The 25,594-nt window shown below is 42.7% G+C and overlaps 1 protein-coding gene across 2 annotated transcripts in view; it reads right to left on the bottom strand.

Annotated features, from left to right (window-relative positions):
- Positions 1 to 23,536: 23,536 nt before the first annotated feature.
- LOC311260473 (uncharacterized protein) overlaps positions 23,537 to 25,594 on the bottom strand; it is a 125,762-nt gene continuing 123,704 nt past the window's right edge. For both annotated transcript variants that reach the window (XM_084358308.1, XM_084358309.1), the window contains exon 5: positions 23,537 to 23,725. In XM_084358308.1, the coding sequence (XP_084214434.1) occupies positions 23,545 to 23,725 (181 nt within the window). In that variant the 3' untranslated portion in view covers positions 23,537 to 23,544. The remainder of the gene's footprint in view (positions 23,726 to 25,594) is intronic.

Below are 25,594 nucleotides of genomic sequence, written 5' to 3'. Positions count from 1 at the left end.
AAACAACCAGTGAAGCTTCTCAACAGCCCTTATGCCAATAACTAGGAATATGTTAATGATTTTCAGGAAGCAAATTAACTTTAAGGGGCTTCTTACCAATGTGCCATCTCTGGGATAGGATTTAAAATTCATTATCTGCACAGTTATCCAAATCCATGCTATGGTTCAGACAGACACACAACACACACAAAAGTCTGGAAACAAGCACAAATGAGCAAACTCGCCCATCTCTCCAGCGAGATTGCGCGTCAATGTGTGTGTGAGTGTAAGTAAGTCTCCAAACAAAAGCTGGCATCTCCCATGGCCTGCGCAAATGTTTGTCTAATGTAAACCGCCATATAGGAGCATCTAATTAGGGGTGTCAGGCTGCATGTGGCTGAGAAATCTCAGCCAACTGTCAGCCAATTCAGATCGCTCCCAATCAGCGGGGAGACGAAAAAGGGAAGAAAAGGCAGGAGAGGATCCGGCAACTGGGAGCCGGGGACCCGAGCGGGGGCAATTAACAGCCAAGGTGAAGCCACTCATTGTCGTCAAAGAGACTATGCTAGCCATGCATGTTAGACTCCTACCCTCCCCGTTACTTTGCCAGCATCCGATGGCACTTTTGTAATTAGGCTAGGAATGCGGAGCAGTGCTGCATGGCGGTGGCCCCGGCGCTGCCTTAAATGACACATGAAGGAGAGCATGCTGGGTAGGCGGCACAGCAGCACCGTAGACGCACATCCACAGAGTAAAGTCTTCAGTTTTTTAAAAGGGAGTGAGTAAGTGGGCAGAGCTGGCTGGAATGCCACAGTGGGTGAAACCTGCCGAAAGGTCACGGTAACCCAGCATGGGTCTAGTGTCCTCCTCATTAAAAACCTCAGGTTTACAGAGAGGAGGAGATGCTCTTCACCACGGCACTGCGCTTTTAAGACCGCACGAAGTACGGCTGCCTCTTAGAAGGCCATAGAAGCACATGGTAACACACGTTTAACATGCAGACCTGCAGAAAGAGGCAAATATTACTTGAAAGGCTGGGGCAAACACGGGGCATGAAAGGTAAGAGTAAAAAAAAAAAAAAAAAACACAGGCCAAGGTGTTTCTAAACCATCTCCCTTGGCGTTGATGATTAGTGGGTGAAAACTGTGAGAGGAACGCTGTGTGTTTTTTTTTTCTACCTAAAGCCATGATTTGCTTTGCATAAACAACAACAACAACAATAGCAGGCAGGTTCTTCTGTAGAAGCCACACAATGAGCTCAAGGGTTGCTCATAACATCTCATTATAGTTAATGAGCGCTGTGTGTTTACAATGTGTAGCTCTATAGAGCTAGCAGTGTTTACCCATCCCCTCCTCTCAATGGAGATCACTCCGCACACCCCAAAACAAAGGAGGATTTGTTTAGCCACGGGCTGTGTTTCTTCCCCTCCGGATCATAGGGCTCAATCTAGCAGGCGCAGGCTGTTAGCGCTATCTCCCAAATTCATCACAGCTACCATGGAATCCCCAAATATATGCTGGGTTACACAAACGCATGTAATTAAGTTAGATTAAACATTAAACACTATACGTCTACCTCTGACATAAACACACGTCCCCAAAGGGCCATCCAAACCGAAACATCCACAAAATTAAAGTCTGTTGTCTTGAAAACAACAAAATAGTCTATGCTAGTGCGTCTGTTTTTTTTCTTCTTTTTTCTTTTGGTGAGGCGCAGTCATAGCAAACTCCCCCAAAGACCAACAGAGGTCTGGAAAGCCTGGATGTCCTGTCAAACACTTGCCATGACTACGCACTCAGAGAAGAGGCGTTAAAACATGCAATGCTATCCGCGTTCCTCTGAGTCAAGACAAACAATCAGAGACTGGGATGACTAAACTGGTGCAGATGAAGTTTTTAGTCTGATTGTCTGTTTCTTTGACTGTGGCAGCCAGAGCAGCGACTACAGCTCATCCGCCTCGCTTCCACACACCTCCATAATTACACGAGCCGGAAGAATACCAGAAGGGGAGAAAATTAAACATATAAAATGTTTCCGGAACATCAAATCTGCATCAGTACAACACATACCTCACTGCATCATCCGCCTATCCACTAATTAAGAAAATAATTATCAGCACCTAAGATCCTTGAGTAAAAAAGCTACAGGAGAGTTCTGCATGGTAGGCTCTTCTCTTAATCAGTGCGTTAGGAAGCATGGCAATTCAGAGGCTGATTGAGTCCTGTGTTGAGTGTGTGTTAATCTCTGATTAACATCTGCGTGTGATCTTGTGGAAGTATGGCACCAGTGAGCCCCTGTGATCACAAAGGGCATGAAATATCCAGGCGTGTAATAACATTTTATTTACAAAGGGCCCACTGGGCACAATGCATGCCAGCACTGCCAAACTGAGCCCAATGCAATTCACTTGAATGCATTATATTATTCTGGCAATCCAACTGGGGAAAGCGAAAGGGAATGGCTTTAGTCACACTGGGTTATTAGAAGCTGAGAGATGATGGATACCTGTAAGGCAAAGCTAATCTAACACTCATCAGCCGCAGCAAAGAACAGCAGGGTACCTATAAAAGCCAGAGGATGAGGCATGATGAGGACCATTCGGGAGGGTCAGTCTGCTCTAACCCACCAAAACCGGAATCCCTCCAGTTCATCTGTAGTAAGACCTGCGTCGGCTCCCCCAGCGAGGACCGGAGCAGGGCTGTATTTCAGGAAGGAATGCGAGGCATGCGAACCGCAACGCCCATCCACTCCTCTTAAATCAATGGTGCATTTAGCCAGGAACCCGCTGGATCAAAATCAATAAAACACACTATTTCAGCACAGTGGGGAAAACATAAACGCACACCAAACATTAAATCATTAGCATGCGGGGTGACAGCAGCGTATGGGAAAGTGAGTTTTGAAACATGGTGACAACATGTTGGTTAAAGTTATCACGGAGGGCAGAGATGTCTCTAAAGAAAATTCCTTTTGGTCATTACATTTCATGACTTATAAGTTTCTTTGACTAGCATTCAAGCAACGCCAACACTCACATCCCACGTACACTGAAATAGAAGGCTCGGGGTTTGGCAGCACTTACATATAGAATGCAATGAATGCACAATCACACAATATATGAAAATATATGGCTCAATTCATATTCATTGTTGCTGTGAACTGACAGCTTATCTGAATAATCTCCACTTTATGCAAGTGTGAAAATATCACCTATGGGCTGACCTATTGCACCCCTGGGGCTCAGAAGAACCACATCATTCATCTCGGATCGTGAATACCACACATGATAATACCAGAGTAATATTCTTGGTCCAAATGACCCTTTTTCACCCCCACTATTGTCTTCATTCTGTTGGAAAATGTGTTAACAAACAAACACATTTAGCAGAACAGAATATCACATATTGTACTGAAAATTAATTTTAAAAAATAATTCTGAAACATACACAAACAAACCATAGAGGTTTTTCACAGGACTTGACTTATAGTTTATCATACGTGTACATGTAAATACGTCTGGTTAAATGGACACTTGTCTTTTAGACATGATTTTTTCATAAAGTATCAGCTCTTTTCACAAAATATTTATATGGTATAGTGTAAATCTATATTTTCCAAGCATCAACAACAGACAGATATACACAAACCATGTCAGTCATGCATCCACGGGCAACTAAAGCCCAGTTATTTCAGGTATTTTATGCCGTCTTTCCCTCTTTAAGGATTCTCTTATAATGAATATATGCAAAAGTCCATTAGAGCATAAAAACACAGACACCAAGCCCCTCGCTTCCCCTTTCCACAACATGAAAAAAAACAAAAAAAAAAAACAAGCTAGCGGCATCGCTTTCAATGAGAGCTGCGCCTTTCAAACTGCTTTGGTGTCCTACAAAATTACCATATGAGAAGCTATTTACGACTCGACAAAATTTCTGTGTGTTTCCATGAGAGTTCAGTCCGTTCCTGTGATGGAACAAAATGAAAAGCCTGCCTTACTTGTTGCACGCAATTAAGCCCCTGCGAAAAGACAGTCGGGGCAGTTTAACATTTCATAGGGCTGTAATTATTCTTTAACTGTTAGAAAGTGTTGTCCCCTAGGAGCCAATTACTTGAAAAGCGCTCATCACACACAAGATATATACAAACAAATCCTTCAAGCACAAAGTAAATGTTTAAACATTAAAAGGGATGAGCGGAGGAACCCATACCAATCAGTTTTGGTGGGAGCTAATTACTAATAAGAGCAGCAACCCCGTTGTGTTAGATAATTATGACACCAACTTGCACCTCAAACACACAGAGCACCTGGCTGGCTGCTGTACCATGGCTGTGATCACGGGGGGGAAGAGAGGAATCAAGCACAGACTGCTACAGACCGCAGAGGATGGACACGGGAGGTTATTGGCATCAGGATCTCAGCACATGTGGGAGAATATTCACGTAAATCTGATTTTGATATTAAAATAAAGTATAAAAAGAGTCTCCAGACAAGATCATTTCACTTGTTTTCAAACTGCATCGAAGCAAAAATATTTTTTACAGCAAACTCAAATCTGTATTTTTTATTTCTCGCTGTAATTTGTCTGAAAACAAGCGTGAGTGTCTTCGAATGAGGTAAGTCGGCGCACCAGAATCAAGTTCATATCACTTTATGAAAAACTAAATACATTTAAAAAACAATTCTCGCGGCTGAACTGGGCTGGACGCCACCCTGAGTGAATTACACCACTTATTTTTAACTAAAATAAAAACTTAAGAGTCAATATTAGCTTAAGTGACTTAGATGGATAATTCTTCAGCTCAGCAATCATATTAACCTCCACTTACTCTCTACATCTGCTTGGCCCGTTGTTTGCTCATCTAATCAATCTCCTTCAGCCTTGTTCTTTAATGTCCTACCACGTTTGGCCATCTCTAAATATCCGCTAATGCCTGGGAAACATCAGGCCCTCAATGATAGCACTGTAAATGTAATTTATTTCTCACTCATGCAAGCACTTGAGCTAAACGATTATGGCTACTGAGGAGCGGCACACTATATAAGATAAATATTGATTGGCTGGAGGGGTTTGTTAGCTACAGCGGAGAATAAGGTCTGAGTGAGAAGAGGCGTCTATAAAGAGGAGAGGGAGAGGACTGTTGAGTCGTCTCGTGCCAACTAGGCTTGTTCCAAATAAAGAGTCGGCTGGCTCGACCTGGCTCGGCCACAAACGGCCGTTTCACAGGAATTTCAGTCTTTCAGATCCAAAACCAAACAGACTGGGTCTCTTCCCTCTATCTCTGTAGAGCAGCATCGTTTTCTGTGAATTTTTCCTCCCGTTTGTTTTGCAACAATGTGCTTAAAGGCTGCCGACATGCGTGTCCGTCCCGCGTGGACAGGGAAAGGTTAATTAGTGACACGTGGTATGTAACTGGACGGCACTTAGTTTGAGAATCTGGTTAAAAGTATGTATTTTAATTATTGTATCACTTTTATATTACGTTTTATTATGTTGATAATCAATGATGTTTTATACATCTTCAAATAATGGCTGACAAAAACAGTTCAGATCAGCACGTGCAGCTCAAGGTTTTTGTAAGCAGACAAAGTAATTAGTTTCTCTCCTCAACAGAATTATGTTACTCGTGACATTTCTAGCAGGTAATTGGCAAAGGAATACATTTCAAGATTAACCCTGCCACGTTTGCAAGGTGAGTTACAGAAAAAAAATAATGATTCAAACTCACTGCAGAGCATTCTAGGTGAGCGTAAAATGCCAAAACAAAGTTATCGGAGTAGGACGAGAACATTGTGAGATGACCTGAATTCTTCCTGTCTTAATGTTTATAAAGGACCACCGGTGCATTGTCCTGTGTCCCTGCACACATGCACAACATACTCTGCTTGTCTTGTTTCATCGTCCTTGACATCGTATTGTAGCAGCATCTCCAGAGGCCTGGGCATAACCTCAAAATCCTGTTTAGCCAAATTAACATTAGGACTCCCGCTGCAACGCAGCAGACTCCTTTGTGATGTAATATACGAGATGGATTGCTTCGGAAAAACATTATCGGATGTATGGCATAAATATTCTCGTGTTGCCTGAGTGCAGATGTATGTGCCTCTCATATTAACAAACTGCTGTTATATTATTCCTCAATGAAAACACAAACCGAGCTGCGTTTTGATGTGTGAGTCGCGTGCGCGTGCGATGGTGCGCGCTTTCGCAATGTGTGTGTAGTGAGCGTTCTGTTTGAGCGTGCCACAGACTGTCAAACTTTTTCCCCAACCCTCAATTACCGCAAACACACTCGCCTATACAGCCGTTACACAGGAAATTTCCAGCAGTGTAAACAACCTTGTGTTGTTGATGTGTGAGACTGACTGAGAGAGAAACAAAGCTGTCTCAAATCCCATTTGGGCTGAGAGGCGGCCCATATGGAAAGTTACCAAATAGTGCTAATACTGCTAATAGGATGTTCCACTCTAAATAGGAGCTCATGTTAATACCCAGATTTTCATTCATGCTGGAAATTGTAGTTTTAAATTACAGTTTAATGCTTCAGATTTTAAATAAAAAAAGCCCCTCAAAAAACCTTCACAGCAACACAAAAATTACCACAGCCTCTGAACAGAGCCTCAGCCTCCCATTGTCAGCCAATTACTATGCAATCTCTTTCTTATGACTGAATAGCTCACTGTTAGCAAATAATGAAAAGGCAATTATGGCAAAGCTGTGTTCATATTACCCTCTTCATTTTATGCAGGCTGTAATTATTGTCAATCCTAGAGGCTTACTCTACCATGTAAGAGGCAGCAGGGAAGAAAATGGAGTGGGCTGGTGCATGGCAAATTGGAAATGTCACAGCTACCTTTTTATCAGCACCACTAGACCCCTTTGTGCGTGTGTGAACTCACGTACACGTACGTGTGCGCGTGTACACATGCGCCGCAAACATGCGTAGCTCTGCCTAGAGTGTCCGTTGGCGCACACATCCACGGCGTACGTTTATTTACACGTTAACGCACACGTATTTACTCCCATCATCGCCGCAAATCACAAATTCTCCAGTGGGGGGAGGAAGGGGAGAAGAAAAAAGAAAAAGGCGCACACGCAAAACGATGTGTGTTTTGCAGAATCTTCACCTCAAGCTGTTACCATAGCTTAAGTACAACGCTAGCGGGTGAAGAAATAAATAAATAAACTGATAGATGAAGCGGGTGTGAGAAAAACACACACACACGCGCGCGCACACACACACACACACACACACACACACACACACACACACACACACACACACACACACACACACACACACACTCCTTTTGTTCTTCCCTTTTTTTCCTGAAAACAATGATTCCCTGAAGACTCCTGGTTTTCTTTCCCTGCCAGTGTCTGTCTAACAGCAAAGTGGTGGATATATTCCTTTTGCCTTGGCCCTCATTAGCTGTCTCCATGCTGTTCAGTAATAGGGAGTGGCACATAAATGATTCCCTTTATAGAGTTTGATGTGCCACACTGAGAGGACCACAGCCCCCGTATGGACAGCACCCCCCATCAACCCCTTCACCACCGCCGCCAAGCCACCCCCCCCTCCACCCTCCCTCCACTCCCCCCAGATGGAGTGCACATGGGGGGAGGCAGGGCTGGAAGAGAGAGAGAGAGAGCGGTGTGTGACACGCATGACAAACGCCTTAGCCTATGTCGGCGCTAATTCTAATGGGCGGCACTGACCCTTAAAATAAAACATTTCATCAATGTTTCCCTAAGTGCCACTAGCAGAGGTACATAATTAGGGGGGGACATCAATAAAGGCCCATGCACGGGCACGACTGTGGCGCACATGGCACCGAGCGCGGCGAAGGCGAGACGGAAACACAGAAGGGATGCACAGGCAGGAGGTGCAGTCGAGGAGAGATCTTTTGTCAATACTCTTGCATGCATCCCTGACAAATCAAAGTGAATAAACAATGTCGTGATTCTACCGTACCTTGACAGGCGAGAAGCAGGTCTGCTAACACGATTCTGACGGCAGACTTTTCAAGGTCAGCCTTTAAGCTCTTTAACTGCACTGTTTCAGGCTTTGCACCAAATTCAACTCGACATTCATATACCTGGCAAGCACATTCATAATATATTTTTTGAAAGTTATTTTCTCCTTTCTCTTTTTTCCCCCCACTTCGTCCCACAGAAGCAGGTGCTGCTCCTTTTGTGTTTAACAAGATTCTTGAAAGTGTGCATGAGGGAAAAGTGCATTTCTTAAAGGAAGGCGTTGCACTACACGAGGCTGTCTTCCAAACGCGCTTTTCAAATGGATACTGAAGCCTGTCACAGTCATATTACTTTACCTCTAACATAATAGCATCGTCTAGTGCACTCCAACACAAAAGACAGCCAGGGAAACATCACAACAGGATCAGGGAGAAGAAAAGCCCTCTTTTAACTTTCAAAACTCCTTAAGTTCTCAGAGCACACAGACTTCGGTGTGCCGCTAGCTTACCATGGTGCGTTTGCCTGCTGCTTAGAAGAAGGGTGGAGGAGAGAGGCAGTAAAAACAATGTAGTCATTACAGCTCACTTGAGTGTCATTTTGGCAGGCAGTGTTATATCGCTGCTTGACTTCAGATGTGTAACTGAAATCACTCCTCTGTTGTCTTGTGGCCTGGTGGCTGTTAGGTAGAGTTACAAGGCGCACAAACAAACCAAAAAGATGCCAATTTACTTCCCGACACTGTTCTCCATATTTGAGAGTTTTGAAAGCAAAGTGTTTTGATTTTCGCCGAGCGGGTAAGGTGACAGAATGTGATGGCAGAATACAGTGATCAATCACAGACATTTTGTGGAGGTTGCTCAGTTCTTTTTGGATACAGATCTCGCCCAAAACAACAGCACAAACAGCAACAGCTGCTGCAGCGACTAGACCTACAACACCAACAAAAGGTTTCTCCAGAACAGGATGCCGAGCTCGTGTGACAGACCCTACGTGCACGTGTGTGTATGTGTGCGTGTGTGTGTGTGAATCATAGAAATTCTCGGATTTGATGTCATGATTGTCACGGGCCCTTGAAGCATGTGGCCCGTGTGTTCCTCAATTCAGTTTGATGTGTCTCTCTCTCTCTCTCATATACACAATGAGGCACACACACTCTTTCACACACACACACACACACACACACCTTACGAGCCCCGGTGTTCACTCATCCTCCACCTCTGGCCTGGAAAACCGAGCTGCAAATAAAGCAACAAAAGAAATGGAAAATGAGAATGAATGTAGAGACAGACAGAATAATTCATCCCTCGAGTCATCTGGCTCAAAGAAATTATTTTCTGCAATAACAGGTAGTGTTAATCTGCGGAAGCCTGATGATATGTGAATAACACAAAATGACCAATTACACTAAACACGCCAGCTTTAATTTCCTGCCTCTGAGGACGATAAATAAACGCGGCTTCTCGGAAGGCGCGAGTGGAAAGTGCTCCCCTATCAAAGCCATCCCCGAGTTATTTTCTTTGATTAGCTGCCAAGGCCCAGATACCCCCGCCTGTTTCAAGTCATTTGAGGCGTTCAAAATGAAATTATGGAGCATCTCTTCGAGATATTAGTGTTAAAGAGCAAGTAGCCCGTGGCTACAGTAATCCCCTGTTAATCCTGACCTAATGAGACCAAGCATGAGAGAAGGGGAAACACAGGGTTAAATGGCATTAGTGGGTATTACTGGAGTGGCGTAAGCTTTCTTAAAGGGTAAACCATAACAGTTTCTGCAACAGCATTGTAATGTAATGCCCTGTCAGTAACAGTGAAGTAGCGTAGTAACATGGAGAAAACAAACACTTTGAATCTCTGAACAAAAAGAAAGAAAAGTACTTAATACATCATCATAATTTAATTTAAACTGAATCGTGCTGTACACTTGATAGACATATTTAGCTGTAGTCGGTCAGACAAGGTGCACAATTAAAGAATCTTGCAACTCTACGTATATTTAGGACACGATTGTGACATCATGTTTATTACATATATGATATCAAATTGCTTCAAGCTTTTCAACTGGTTACAGTTTGCAGCCGTCAAATAAAAGTGTTATGTTTACTTGCATGTTACTATGGTTATGGATGGTTAAGGTTAGGTTAGGGGCTTAGTTAGGGTTAAACTCCTTAAAACACCTTTTATTCCTACTGCTGCTTATGAGGCCTTTGGTGTGAGTGCACTTTGACAACCAATCATTAAATACTTTTATAAAGCTAGGATCTTGGACTTGAAAAGCACCATACACAAACACGTTTTTTTAAAAAAAGCTTCTAGCGCAGCAGCCTGTTTGATTAAATTTAATTTACTTTTTACACCACTGCGCAAGAATAATCACATTGCATTACACTGCAGGAATACCACATTTATTCCCAAATTAATTACCCACGTTTAAAGTAAATGCTTTCCCCCTTTTAGGAGCAGATAACCCGTGTTGCTTCAGTTTAAAACCAACCTGTTCCAAGGGTGCTCTAATATACTCAGTAACACAGTAATAAGGTACCGTGGTGTGCCAGCGGGGCGGCAAAACTCATCCAAAGATAACACAGCACTCAGCACCCAGATCAGCAGGGCACTTCCTCCTCACCCCTCTGATCTTTAATAGACACTAATCAGATGTGGGCCTGGAGAGGCAGAGTAGGAGAGCGAAAGAGAGAGTTTATTGTTAATTCAAATACGCTATATTGAGTTTTAAAGACAAACATGATAGAAAAAAAAAGAGAATATATTTGAATTAGCCTAATAGAATATCTTCTATATTACGAGCAAAGTATTGTGGTGTTAAAAATATGTTTCTTCCCTCAAAAACTGGAGGACCAAATCTATTCAAAACCTCAGTAAACTGACAGACAAAGACATATAGAGTGAGAAACTGTGTGTGTGTGTGTGTGTGTGTGTGTGTGTCAGAGAGAGTGGGGGGAAAAAAGGAGATTTTAAACCTGAGATTGAGCACACCCACCATCTTTCAAGAATTCATAAATTAATCACTAGGCGGTGAAAATGTCCAAACAAACACATGAAAGTTAGATGCTGCTCTTGTGTGTGTGTGTGTGTGTGTGTGTGTGTGTGTGTGTGTGTGTGTGTGTGTGTGTGTGTGTGCAAGCAGGCAGGGTGTACATATAGAAGCTGTGTCTGATCCTTGACTGGTAATTAAGCTTATAGCTTTACACACTTGCATGCACACAAACCCCCACATACACACACATTTGGAGTTAATAGGTCACACATAAACCCACAGTTAACAAAATGAAAGACCGCACTATTTGTCTCACATGCACACACACACACACGGAGGGCACGGGACCATTTCTAGGACTGTCAGATTAGAGAAGGTCCTTAATTTGCGTGACTCAGTGGAGTTTCGCTGGCTAATGAGATTGGGCTAATTGGTATCGTTACTGTAATCTCCTGAGGCGCAGGACAACACGTTTAAACATATACTCACTGATCACACTTAAAACCTGCCAGTGATGCTAAAGGTCATTAGCGGCTGTGTTCATTTCCAAAGCCATGCGATGTAATGGGGAGGGGAGCGCATGAAACACTGTGAAAGTTCAACAGGGTTAAAACATTCATTTGCTAATTCCAAGATGCATGTTGCCAAAAGAAAACACGCTGTAATTACACAGGGAAAAAAACAGAACAAGCTAAAGTAACTCTCTTAGACATAACTATGGACCTCACTATGCAGCCCATTTTCCAGGCAAATTAAAGCATATGTTGTTGCACTGAACACTTAATTTGGCAAATTTCCATGTACATAGATACGATCCTTAAGTTTTTAACCCCAGTTGAGTTGAGAGTTGTGTTTTTTCATAAAAGGGTCACACCTGCGTTGAAACTTATCTTATCGTAGTTCCACTATTAATTATGTTTCATTACATTTTCACAATGGAGAGATGTTTTTGCTTTTCTCCTGACTGACTTCGGTAGGGAGGTTGATTTTGTTGGTCGTGCTCTCCTCTTGTTGATCTGTTTGGTTGAAGTTAGCCTGTGATAGATGGTGACAGTCATCCAGTCACCTGCCAAGTATTTTTTGAGTGCCTGCCTGTTTTCCAAATACCTTATAGCTGGGCCTTTCCATCTGGCTGGTTTGGTTGCTAGTAGTAATGACCTTACAGAGAGTTATCACATAAAACTTCCCTGAGTTTAGCTCATTGTTTAGCATCATTTTCGGCGGCAGCAGCAAGCTGTTTTCAGTGGAAAAGGCGCTAAAGAATACACTGTACCTTACTGCTACACCGTTAGTGATTAGCAGGTGAACACCGCTAATATTTCCCACAGGAGGAGACCAAAAACAGAGCTAAAAGAGAGTGAATATTGGACTTACATTCACCTGAAACATGACTTCAAATCAATCATAATGTTGCTCCGTAACCCTAGTTTGCTATATCATCTCCATGTTCCTGCCCTTTACCAATGCACTAGACTCGTGACTGAAGGTAGTCACTTTGCCCTGCACTGGGGCTGCCCCCTGCTCCAACATAGCTTGGATGGGTCACATGCAGAAATGAATTTCCTAAAGGCCATTAATAAAGTATAACGTAACAACCTTGAGAACTATTAAAAATTCATCACTTAATATACACACATATCTTTGATTTTATTTATTCCCAGGCACTAATATAATGAATGTAGAGCAAGGCCATCAGCATAAGTAGGCTATCAGTCTCCCATTTGGCTCAGGCCAGGGGAATGGCATGAGGCTGACAGAGTGAAACAAGAACAGTAGCTAATGTTAGCACTAATGTTAGCATTAGTATTAGCATTAGCAATAGAGATGAATGGAGCGCCTGGCAGCCAGGCCTCGTCTGTCCACAACTAGAGACAGGTGGGCCCTTAAGCCTGGCTTCAGGTTACTTAGGCGAGCCACAATGTGCGTCACATACTCACAAACACACACATTAAAACACACACTGAAGTGCAGAAACCCTGATTTATTTATTCTAGACTATTTCATTACCACAGCTGTACTCCGATAATACTTTTAAATGAGTAAACAGAGCTGATATCGTTTTCTCTTTTTCATTATATTCAACGGTGCCCTTATTTTGGCCACACTTCATCCGAGCGAAAAAATTAAATGCAGAGTTTTCACCCTACAGTTAGTAACAGAGGAGCATTATTTTGCATGTGTTACAGGGCTTTGTGATGCTAAAATATGTAGGGGAAGTTTGCTTAAGCACTGTGAGGGAACCTAAGCCCTGCCACCTGTTTGCCAGATCCAGAGGCTTTATTGAATATTCTTATAAAATCAAAAAAGGAGGGAAGAGAAATCAAAGCATTTCCTGGCTGCCTGTGGCACGGCTTCTGAAGACTGTCCTATTTTTAGGGTCTGACCTAAAGCAGCAACCCTCTCTTTTAACCTCACAACTGTGGACCCAGATGTTGCCAGAACAATAAAAGCATGAAGCCATCTAACCGACGTGGGCATTAAACAATAGAGTCTCTGACTGTTTCTGGTGGGTGCCATTGATGAATCTATAAATGTAAGGGTTTGAGATACAGCTACGCACGATCCACAGATTGTAAATAAAGAACAATGGTACCTGTGTGTACTGTAAAATGTACAGACAGGTACAACTTAATTGAGCTGTGATCAGCTGACTGTTTCCCGGATTGTCGTAGTTAACTCATTAGACATTCAGAGCCTTTCTATTTCAGAAAACGTTTACCATCTGGGGAGGGATGCCATGTTTGTCTTGCAATCAGATCTGAGCTGGAATGTGAGCGGAGGAAGGCAGGCGCAGGCCTCTCTTCCTGCCTTGTTGGCTGCGTGGCTGACTGGCGGTGGCTGGATAGCTGGTACGTAAAGGACCCAGCTCCGGGTGCTATTTCTAAACCCTCCCCTCCACGCCTGGAAACACACACTCTCACCCCCACCTGTTTCCCCGACTCCTCATCAGATGAATCCTCTTATAAAACTGCCCCCTCATGGACACAGCTCGCTCTATTCCTTCTCCAGAGGAGCGGCCCTAAATAAAGCCCGGCCACGGCCATCAAGCCAATACGGGGTTTTTACTGGACTGCAAAAATAGAGAACATATTTACACAAAGTTCACACTGTGATCTTACACATGCACACGCTTGATCAACTCCTCATAAAGCAAATTAGCCTATAGCTACTGTTTCAAAACATATTGCAGCCACCTGCATGCGTTGACTACTTGACCTTTATGTGCAGGATGAAAAGGAGGGGCTCTGTGTTATTGTATCATGTGCAAGGGCTGTGGAATTTAAAACTGGTGGGTTTGTTTTCAAAGATTTATTCTGTGATTTATGTGATAGCTGATCCAGGATTTCATATAATAATACTATACGACTGGTGCTTTAACCCCTGTCACCCTGTCACATCCTTCTGGCCGCGTTCCACAAGACATAATCCGTGATTTTATGAGCAATTTACGTGAACAGTGAGCAAAAAGTGGCACCGTTTCTTATAAAATTATAATGAGTGTATGATTACAAGGTTTAACATACTTTGGAAATTACAGACCAACCATAGTTCATCACTTTCAAAAACTAATTAATGCAACATTTGCAAAATTATATCATTCAATAGTGTTTATTTCTTTTGACTTCACAATTATAACACAGAATTGATGCTTTTAATGGATTTTTAATTTTTTTTAATTTTGCTTTTGCAATTCACTAAAATCTTACAGAGACTTTCCAACCAGTCTGACTCCACAACAATGTAACTATGTAAGAGAAACCTTTTTTTTTTCTCCGCTCACTGTTTTGAAACCTGTCACAGCTAAAGGTTTTGTAAGGATCCAACATCCTAACAAGTGATGACTGAAACTGAAGGAGAGACAGAGAAAACGAGACCGGGAATGTGAGGGGAGAAATGAAGGAGAAACGGGGAGAAAGGGGGGAAAAAAGAGACCCATTGTAAAAAGCCCGTCTTGTTAGCACTGTGTCACACGAGCATCCATATATCATCTCCAGGTCTGTCACCTGACCCCGATGTGTCACAGACCCCGGACTGTCCCCTCAAACACGAGCCCTTCTCTGGTAACCCCTGAGCCCTCTGTACCCCCCCGTCTCCCCCTGCTCCCAGTGAGTGTTAGGCAGTACTTTACAGCCTCTGAAAGGGAACTAAAGACCGCTGAGGATTGAGATGAATTACAGCCGGGGGAGCTCCTCTAACGAAGGGCGTCCAAATTTACAGCTTTGCCAGCTTTCTTAACTTCATGGATGGAGATAAAGCAGGCCTTGGTTTTGACAGAGCCCCACTAAGAGCACAGAGAGGGGGGGGTGGCAGAGAGAAGGAAAGCAAGACAGCGAGGGAGGAAGACGAGACTTAGTTTCTCAAAGAGAACCTAATGAGTGAAAATATATGAAGCAGAATGGCCCTTGTTATTCTCTCCCCCGACAAGAAAAACGGCAGCCAAACGTCAAGTAATATTTATTGCGATCAACAGTCATTGAGAGGTTATGGACACAGAGGCCCTGACTGCACTCACTAACTATTTTATGAAACAGAAAGAGCCAGCCGCAGCATGAAACACATTTTTCTTTTTCTTTTTTTTTTTTTTTTGAGATCAGTCAGTTTAAACGCTTGTTAAATCAGCCAAGTAAAAAAAAGGGGAGAAAAAAAAAGCCTTTCGAGTGCTGTCTAAACCTGAATGAAAAGCCCTTTGTAGTTCACTCTGTTGGGTTTGTAAAAACAAATGCACGCTACATCAAGCCAATCATTTATCCCCCAGACAAAGATCAAACTAATATTGACTGAAAAACACCTGAGAGATGAGATAGTGAATGCTAATGAGAGGGTCCTTCCTAGCTGCTAATCACAGTCAGCCTCATTTCAAGAGTGGGGGGTGGTGGTGGGGAGTGTGGGGGGGTGGTTGGGACAAGAAAGCCATCTTCATAAACATCCTCATTTTCTTGGAGCAGGGGATGGTGTACGGGGTCTGGCTGCAGCCAGACTCCTATAAGAGCTGTGAATTGTATATCAGCCTCTAAAGCTGGCACTTTAATCCTATTTGCATTCATATGACTATAGCTGGATTCTGGGAGCCTTTATCCTTAGATTTGCCCATTTGTATGCCCCTGTGAGTGCAGGAACTCTATGCACGATACCAGTATCTGGATGTCTCTCACATCTTTCGGCCCAATTTCACTTTGCGCAGCCACTGCCTGGAGAGGCACTGGGAGAACTTATTGGAGAATGGTACAAATGAGTAAACATGGAGACTCTTGGGCAGGTAATGGACTCTCATGCACACACATGCAGACACACACACGCGCAGGTCTCATCCGCACATACAGAGAGTGTGTGGGGGGGTGGGGGGGAGAATTAAATACTCTTAGTGGTTCCCTAGTGGAGAGAGCCACAGGCTTAGCTCCACACTGGCTGATTTGTGAATCTCTTCTCCTTAAACAGCTCTGTGCCTCTGTGCACACGTTGTGCTGGCGCGGGGGGAGCAGCGCTTTCACCCATTTGCACATTAATAAACCTCCAGAAACATTTATTAAATGCTGGGAGAATAGACAGTATTTACATGTGAAACTCCCGAGGACATCCGGTGTGTTTGGCGAGGGCCACACCGCGGGCCTCTGTGGTCCTGCAAATCCTCGGCTGCACACGGAGGCATGATAATGACATCCTCTGTCCAATTACTCCAGCTGCCAATAGCACTGGTCATGATGGAGAGGAACACACTATTAACCCTGTTAGCATTATCGACACAACCAGCATACCTCAAATCAGGACTCTATTAAGGTGACAACGAAGGTGATTATTAGAGAGACCAAAGCAGGAATGCAGGAATTGTTACTTAAACATATACATCCTTCTTTTTATATAACCAGCACATGAATAATAATAATAATAATAATAATAACAATAATAATAATGTCTATTTTTCATATTCCAGCGCTGATCTTTAGTCCCTCATGTGTGACACATTATTTGTGTTTATCAATATTAATGGGAGGCTAAAAAGGAATCCACGCTGCACAATCTGCAAATATAATGCCCCACCTTATCAATTCATAACACAGACCAGCTAAACTGTCAGAAAAATCTGAAGTCACACTTAACCGAGCCCAATACCTACTATTAAGATGGCTCGACATAACAGGACGCCTGCCAATAATTGTACATAAAGATATGGAAAAGCCACAGTCCAGCTATGAATATTTCATGAATTCCGACACAAAGAGCATGCTAAAAGGATCAAAGAGAAAAAACGGGAGAGGAGTCAACGTGAACACCCAAACAATATGCAAGAATCCCGACAGTATAGGTCACATGCAAAAAGACCGGGGTCACACTGAAATTGTCCATCAGTCAGACAAGCAGAACTGATTTGGATGCTAAATAATGGTTTAGATATTCAAAAATTCCATATATATGCGAAAGGCTTCAGTGCACCCTGGATCTGGCCTATCAGAGGAGTGCTCTGCCACCACACTCCCTCATGCAAACCCACGCTATGCCTCTGAGCCTACCACTAACACACACGCACACCAGCAGATATGCAGACATCCAGACACACAGTACATGTACATGCACTCGGTCGCACCGCTCACATGCACTCAAGTCTCTTACTCTCAGACAGACACAAACAAAATCGTATATTATACACGTACATATGTCTGCCATTAAAACAAAATCCACTTCCTCAAACTAAATTAGGTTTATGATCACCTCTGCTAAATTTACAGAAAGCTAGATGTCAATTAAAATTCAGTTTTTCAAGCTGGAAAGGAGAAAAACATTAAAGATATGTTCCAAGAATGAGTTGCCTTTGCACATACTGCACATTTACACACTTCCCAGCCACACCCTGGTGTGCAAACAAGACAGCATGTGTCTAGGAACAGGTACGTTTGTGCCATTTAATTTAAAATGTTGAACAACAGAGGACACCAACTGCATATTTTGCACTCGTGTTTCTTCAAGGCTACACGTCCATATGGTCCCATGTTTGTTGCCAGCTTTTATGATAAGAATGAGTCCAGCCAAAAAAACAACAGTCATTGTTGCAACAAAAATGTCCCCGTCCTTTGTATCCTGTACGTTTCAAAACAACACAATCAATGCAAAATTTATACAAGGCAGTGTCTTAAAAAACACAACATGGTGCCACAATTATATTGTGATCTTCTGTTCACTCAAAGGGCCTTCTTGTTGTGATTGTCATATGCCACTTGCCATTGAAATGTGTTTTTCATGTTTCTCATCTCATTGAATGTCAAACATCTCTTATTGAGGGAGCCAAATCCATCTGATGATTTTTCCACCCCACTCAAATGGAAATGGTGCATGTGACAAAACAGTGGTATTAACATAATAAAGGAATTCGACTTACAAAAACCTCAACATCTGCTGGGTTGGAGAGAGTAATGGATAACATTTCTTTGAATCCAATTGATGGATCTGATGGCGCTTAGACAGTCATTCACATCATAATGTCTCAGGAGAGGCCAATAATAGGAACAACATGGGATTAATCTCAACACTCTCGTCTCAGACGAGACAAAATATGCATGGGCCCGCAGATCTAAAAAGACGTTGTTATAAACAAATTTGTTGGAGAGTTTTCTCTTTTTTCTTTCTTTATACATGGAAGCCTGCAATACAGGGCGCTCTGCGAAGGTATAAAGACAGGCCAAAGAAACAAGTTGTACCAAAAGATATGTTATAATGCAATACACATTGAATATTTAAACAACATATGTATGTATATATGTATATATATATATATATATATATATATATATATATATATATATATATATGTGTATATATATATATATATATATATATATATATATATATATATATCAGACATGCACGCACACACAATCACAAAGGAGGTGCTTGCATTTTTTACGTTATTACAATGCATATCAGGCATACTGTCAGAACAACTACCATTCCAATTAAAATGTAACTTTCAATGCAGGATTACTGAATATATTGTGTCTTATTGTGTCTACTTACTACTACTATAGTTCTATAGTTTCACTTGGCAATTGTTTGAGTTAGTTTTAATGTGTTGTGTTTGTATTTGTTTGACATTTAGGCAATGCTGCAATTTTTTTTCCAATGTGTAAAACAATGATTACAATCACAAGTAGCTGTATGAGTGAGGGCCGCAGTGAAATTAAGAAGATGATGTATTACAGATTAACAGCAAGTCAACTGCTGTAACTGCTGTTTCATCCATGATATACTATGATGGAATCATACTGACATACTTTCAGCCCTATGAATAGATATTGCCAACTCACAGAACCAGAAGACCAGTAGTATTAGGGATAGTCCAAGAAGTCAACATTTGGTTGGTCAGCATATCCCCCTGCCAATTTAAAGACTAAGTTTTATTTCAGTTTTTGGTCAGATGGGTGAAACATATTAAAGAACTGTCTGTTGTTGCAGTTTCCTCAATAGTTATTTTATACTTGGAGCTTAAATATAAAAGATAGGTGACTCACATTATCTTTTTGACACTATTTTATGCTGCGTTACACATTAAAATGTAATGTAAAGAATACAAGGGGTTAAAACAAGTAAAGCAGCGAGGACCTTGTAACTCAACTATAGCCACAGGCTAATAATGTGGAAAATTTGTGAGGCGGTTTTACTAACTTCAGCCACGGAAGATGAAACCACAGAGGATGGTTACAGGACTGCAGGAGAGCCAAAGTTCACTTCTAAATGTGAACTAGATTAAGATCACATAAGTTATCATCAATTGAATTTTTAATGTACTGCTTTTGACCACTGTCAACTGTCCTTTTTAAACATAGATTTTTGCCATTAGTCTTATCCATGCTTTATTCTGGCGATGTGACATTTCTTTTTGATGCTGCAGTTGAGCAGCCTGATGACTTATGACAGACGAAGAAAATCAAAGTGAATAACAGACAGTGTTTAAAATGTGGGGATGATCTGGCCCGACCGAGGTGCATACAACGTCCTGAATCTGATGGACAGATGATTCCTTGTGAGCTGACCTCCAAGACAAAGGTTTAATAATAAATACACTGTGTCTGAATTAAAAAGACACCGCTCTACATTTTTAATGTAAATGTATTTCTGCATGCAATTAAAAATGAATGATCGTGGGGCTCACTCCGGCGGACCTGGGGGCCCCTGCTCAGCTGTTTGACCATGGGGACGAGGGGCTGGGTCCTCCGGAAGGCCAGACTTGAGGGAAGAGGAGCCAAGTGAAGGGGAGCCTGGGGGATGCAAGAGTGCTGTCTAGGGAGGTGTATACCGCTACAAAGCCCACTTTAAAGACTGTCCAACCTGTACAGAAAACCATGGGAATCTCTGGCTGGTGATTAACGTGCTGGCTGGAGGTTTAAATCACTCTGGGAGAGAGATGGCCCAGTGTTTGACTGTGTGATATACTCCCTAGCAGAGCTCCTCTGATGGAAAAACATTACTGATGGGAAACTAAAATGAGATTGCGGAGAGCGGGGGGCAGGAATTAGGGCTGACCTGAATGGGTCTGGGGGTAACATAGAGGCTATCACATTAACCTGACGGGGGCTCCTTTAATAGGGTCCAGGGCTTAAACTGATATATCAATTTCCCTCCATGTGGACGACTTCAAAGGCCAGAGCTCATTCTCGCCGCTTGTGTCGGCCCCCCATCAATCTCTGGCTGCTGTGGGCATCATCACCTCCAGCCTGAGACAAGCCAGGATAAAGATCAGCTCTGCGGGCTCCGGCCAATCGGCAGCTTTGTCCCAACTGTCCACTCGCGGTCAGAGAGGAGAAGAGAGAAGATTGCAACTTTAAGTTTCGGGTAACTCCTAGCGATTGTGCTCTCGGCTGTGCCTATCAGGCTTGAAAAATGCAGAGCAAGACAGTTAAATTGGTTTCAACATGCAGGTCAATCAAACACAACACTATTCAGTTTCAGTATCACAGAATGATTGTAATTATAATCACGGCTGACAAACATTTCTCCATCTGTGAGTGCTAGCGTCACAATAATTACCCTTGTCACACTAACTGTGTAATTTAGCAACACAAATCATGGCATTTACCTCTGCTGACAGCTACAATGATAAAGATTCAGTAAAAGCGTGGCAGAGCACCTTCCAGTTCATCTCCACTGTTTGTATAGAAAGACTTTTTTTTTTTTTTCCAACAACAGAGACGCAAGCAACTCCTTTCTTTTCGCTAAACTCTCTGTTCTCAGAAATCATATCAAAAAGCCTCTCTCGCAGTGCAAGCCCTCCAGGGTTCTGATGTCACTTCCACTGTAACACTTCGCTGATGACTGACATATGCTTCACATGAGTGCAAAGGCAAAAAAAAAGAAAAAAAAACATACACACACTACACACACCCTTTTTGTTTTAGACGACACTTCCGACTTTACGCTAACTTGTTTTGTCAAAACAATTCCCGAAGAAATTAAACGACACATTACTCAAGTCAAACCTGAAACCTAGATCTGCCACAACAAACCTAATCCAGTTTGAGCAGCCCCTCTGTTGTGGTGTCCTCGGAGTGTGTGTGTTTCTCTTGTAACACAGCTTAGGTTTCAGGAAGTTTCAGGCCTGGAGTCAGTCATCGAGGGGGGGATGTAACGGCGCAAAAACAAGGGCTCTGATAGCGCTGATAATGGCCGTGCGTTCATCCCTTTGAAGAACTTTCACTGGTGTAAAAAAAAAAAAAAAAAAAAAGGCTGAATGAATTACAAGAAAGTGATGTGAGTGATTTGAGCAGGTGGAAAAAGCTAAATAAACACTTAATATGAGGGTTTTCATCCATCATGCTCAGCAAGAGAGAGCGGTCCTCTGCCAAAAAAAAAAAAAAGAGTCGCCAAAAAAAAGTACTTATCTCTAAGGTATTAGAGTCTAAGAACACACTCAAAAGGGGAGCCCTGCATTTGAAAGAGCAGAATTAGGTGCGATTAGAAGAGATGGGAAAAAGTCCATATTTGTCAGAGAGCTCCTTTCAGCTTTCACCTCGTGATCAGAGGCGTCATTTAGACAAAGAACAAAAGACGGCAAATATTTTGGGAAGGAGAGAAAAAGGGGGCCTGTGTAGTGAGTTGCAAGAGTGAAACTGAGCGGGGAGGTGCGCCAAAAGAGCCCGTTGGTGTGGGCTACAGTTTGCAGTGCGTAGCAGCCGAGATCTATGAATACAGATCAGGGGAGATGTGAGGGAATTTTACAGCAGGTATTGTCTGTCACTCACCCCGTCTGTCTGTGTGATCACTGCCTCCGCGGCGGCTGTTTCATCTTCCACTCTCTCTCACACACACACACACTCACACACATACACACACTCCTCCCCCAGCGCTACCAAAGGAGACCTGGTGCTGGGGTGTGCCCTTGCCAAAAAGTGACAGGTGTTCCAATAGGAAATCCAAAAATCAAAGGGCCATTATTCCTATTATACGTTATGATACCCTGCTTATGTCTGGCTTTGTATAAGTTACTGACATCTGGATCTAACTGAGAATATAGCAACAAACATTATGTAGAGTGTGAAATGAAATTTAGCCATGGCAGGAAAATTCAAACATTTCCACGTTTTTTGTATACATAGTGTCGAGAAAGTATGTTTCATGTCCCATACTTCGATTTTTTTTTTTTTCTTGTTCTCATGATGGGGAGAAAATAGTGTCTGCATAGCCTGCAGCCCTTTAGCACACACTGTGAATTATGCCTGCAGTGAACATAAACACAGTTTTTACAGCAAAACAGCGCTGTATATACACACCGACTTGAATCACCCGCTCCTTCTCTCATTTAACAGCATCACCGCTGAGCCGAACCTTGCTCTGTCTCTGCAAAACACCGCGCGCTGCCTCCCGGAAAAGCCAACATGTGGATAAGATGGCCGATCGACATTAAAAGTGAAACGCTGAACAAAAGGGGGCGGACTTCTCGCGAGCAGTCCCAACACAGTCGATCTGCCTGAACAAGTGTTTGCTTTTTGCATGGGAGTGTCAGTGTTGATTTCTAGCATCAGGAGAGCAAAACACACATAAAGCTGCCCCGACTGTTCAATCACGGTGCTCTGCGAACGGGAGCGGGCCTGCAGTCTCAATCAGCTAAGTGTAGCAGGCAGCTGTTGTGTGGCGGATGGAGTGTGTCGTTAATTCTGTAAATATAGCTCCCCTCGTGTGTCTGAGAATCACCCGCTCAGGCCACATTTTAGCCAGATGAGCAGAAGGCAGCGTCTGGTAAACCGGGCGAAAACTGTGAATGACTCAACGGAGCACGGAGGAAATTTAAATGTTTCTTTTGAGTAACCTCATTCTTCCCTTTGAAAAGAACCCAGTAACAAGGTTGCAAAACTTACTACAAGGTTTTCAAATGTAAAAGGAAAATGGAGCAGAAGTTTAAACAAATGCAAGTTATTGTTGTCTGTCCATGTTCCAGTTGTAGCTCGTTTTATCCAAACGGGACAACAATGAGAAAAATAAACAGTGTGTTCTTTCAGGGGCAGCGCAGCATTCAAAATGATGGTTTAGCACTTGTATTGTTCTGCAAAGTTGAAGCAGAGAGGCAACAACATTCTGGCACTTCTTTTATGGGCTATCAATAATCTTTTTCTGACACATTATTTGCTGGGCTGGAGGAAAATAGGGAGCAGCACGGTCAGTGGTTCACCACAAAGACTGCTGGGAGCTGGCGAGGGGCAGTGTGCGTAGGCGATGCATCCACCCTGGGACCCTGCCAGGATGTCTTTTTGACCAGGCTGCTGGAGCGCTGAGGGCCAGCGACCGAGCTGCACACAGTCTCTGGGAAAAAACACACAGAGGCAATTAGAAGACATGACAGTCATGAAGATGACGAGTCTGCACCGAGCCTCGTTTTGTCTGATTTAGCTGTTTGTTGCTACATTAACATGTTTTTTACAATTGTGAGCTTTAGTTGTGGCCCTGCTCCATGTTAACTCTAACTTATTAGTATGTAATAGATCCAATGAGCTTTCCATTCCCTCTTACAATTGTGGCATATTTAAGAATGGAGGAAAATAGAAATAAATCATGATTTCGGTTACACAACTTTCGTACAGGAAATAAATCCCACTCTCCTGTGTTAAAGTCCTGTGTCTGAGCCATCCATCCACCCGACCTCCTCCGTCTGTCTGCATTTTTTCGCGCTCTTGATAGTCATACTTACTTTATACTCAAACCATGATCTTGATCTTTTCTCAAACAAAACCAAGTGGTTTTAAGTGCCTAGAATTGCAATTGTTTCGAACGGTAGGAAACTATCTCCATTGTCATCGCGTTGTCGGTAACAGACATGCCTCAAAATTATTGTTCACATCGTGACAGATTAAGAAAAACACATTTTTTAATCATCATAATTTGCCACGTCGAATGTAAAAGCTCTCAGTGCACTGCAGATGTACCTCTGTTTCTGTAACCTTCACTATTTTCTCTTTTCCATTCCTCCCAGTTGCTTCTAGTTTTCCCTTGATGGCCATCTTGCTGGTGTGCAGAGTTTCACACCCATATTCCCTCTGAATTCAGCACAGCTAAGGCTTTTGGGGGAAATTAAATAACCTGAGGATTGAGCTACTTTAAGAAGCCCAATTAACATATTTGCCTCTAGAGGAAAATATTGCCTGAAGTTGAATGGACGGTAATTTTACGCATGGATTTTTCCATTCTAATTCTCAGAGCTTTGAATAATCCGGAGAATTTGTTTTACAGAACAAGGGGTTTTTACATTCTGCACTGAAGCTGAAATGGTTGGATTTTTTTTATATTTTTTGATTTTTTTTTAGAGAAGTGTGTGTCAAAACAAATAACACAGCTGTTCAGAGGGCTACATGTTGTGTTGTGTTAATTGAACACGACTCAGTGATTTAATCCAGGACAGTCATCTGTTTTGAGTTTAATGTACTCAAGTATCTTTCCCAGAGCGAGATCCAAGTTTGAAGAGATAAATCGTCTCTGCGGTGGCCCTTTATGGTGTATTGTGTTTTGACAGCAACTGTGTTCGACCACTGTGATTTTGGACAACCTTTCAGTCTGGTGGTAATCTCATGTGTCCCTCCCTGTGAGTGACTAATCCAAGATATCCATTTCGGTTGAGCCTACAATATGTTACACTCCAAAAACGTTCATCCACGACTCCAAAGTTAGAGCATCGTAATTGCCTTCTTCTCCACCCACCTCAACACGCACATAAAATGGGGGTCAAATTCCAGTTCCAATCTTAGCGTACCTTCTCCAGTGCTACGTCTAAATCCCACCGTGCACGAAGATCAAAGTCTTATAAAGTTGGGATAACCCTTATTACTTCTCATTAGTGGGTAACCTGATGCACGCTGACAACTCCAACAGTTGCTGCGGTCAGCTGCTGATGCCTCCAAATGGTCCGGCCCCCTCTGCGAAGAGAGGCTGACCAGACGCTGAAGTAGTCCCCGAGTCTAGTCTAGTGTGGCTTAGCATGAACCCCATTTGCGCTGTCGCCTCTAGGCCCAAACCAAAAGGGACTGTTAAAATGGGCTTTTAAGTCTCCAACGGCACGGCTGACATCCACCACTACAGATCATTAAGGCTCCGCGGCCCCCCTCTTTCTCTCTCTCTCTCTAGCCTCAAACACACCAGTGGAGTCATTAAAGGCAATGTGTAATTAAAGTTGGAATAAAC

This window comes from Pagrus pagrus (assembly GCF_965226575.1).
Source record: "Pagrus pagrus genome assembly, chromosome: 1".
Taxonomy (NCBI): Eukaryota; Metazoa; Chordata; class Actinopteri; order Spariformes; family Sparidae; genus Pagrus; species Pagrus pagrus.
This window is presented reverse-complemented; position numbering and strand designations above follow the sequence as displayed.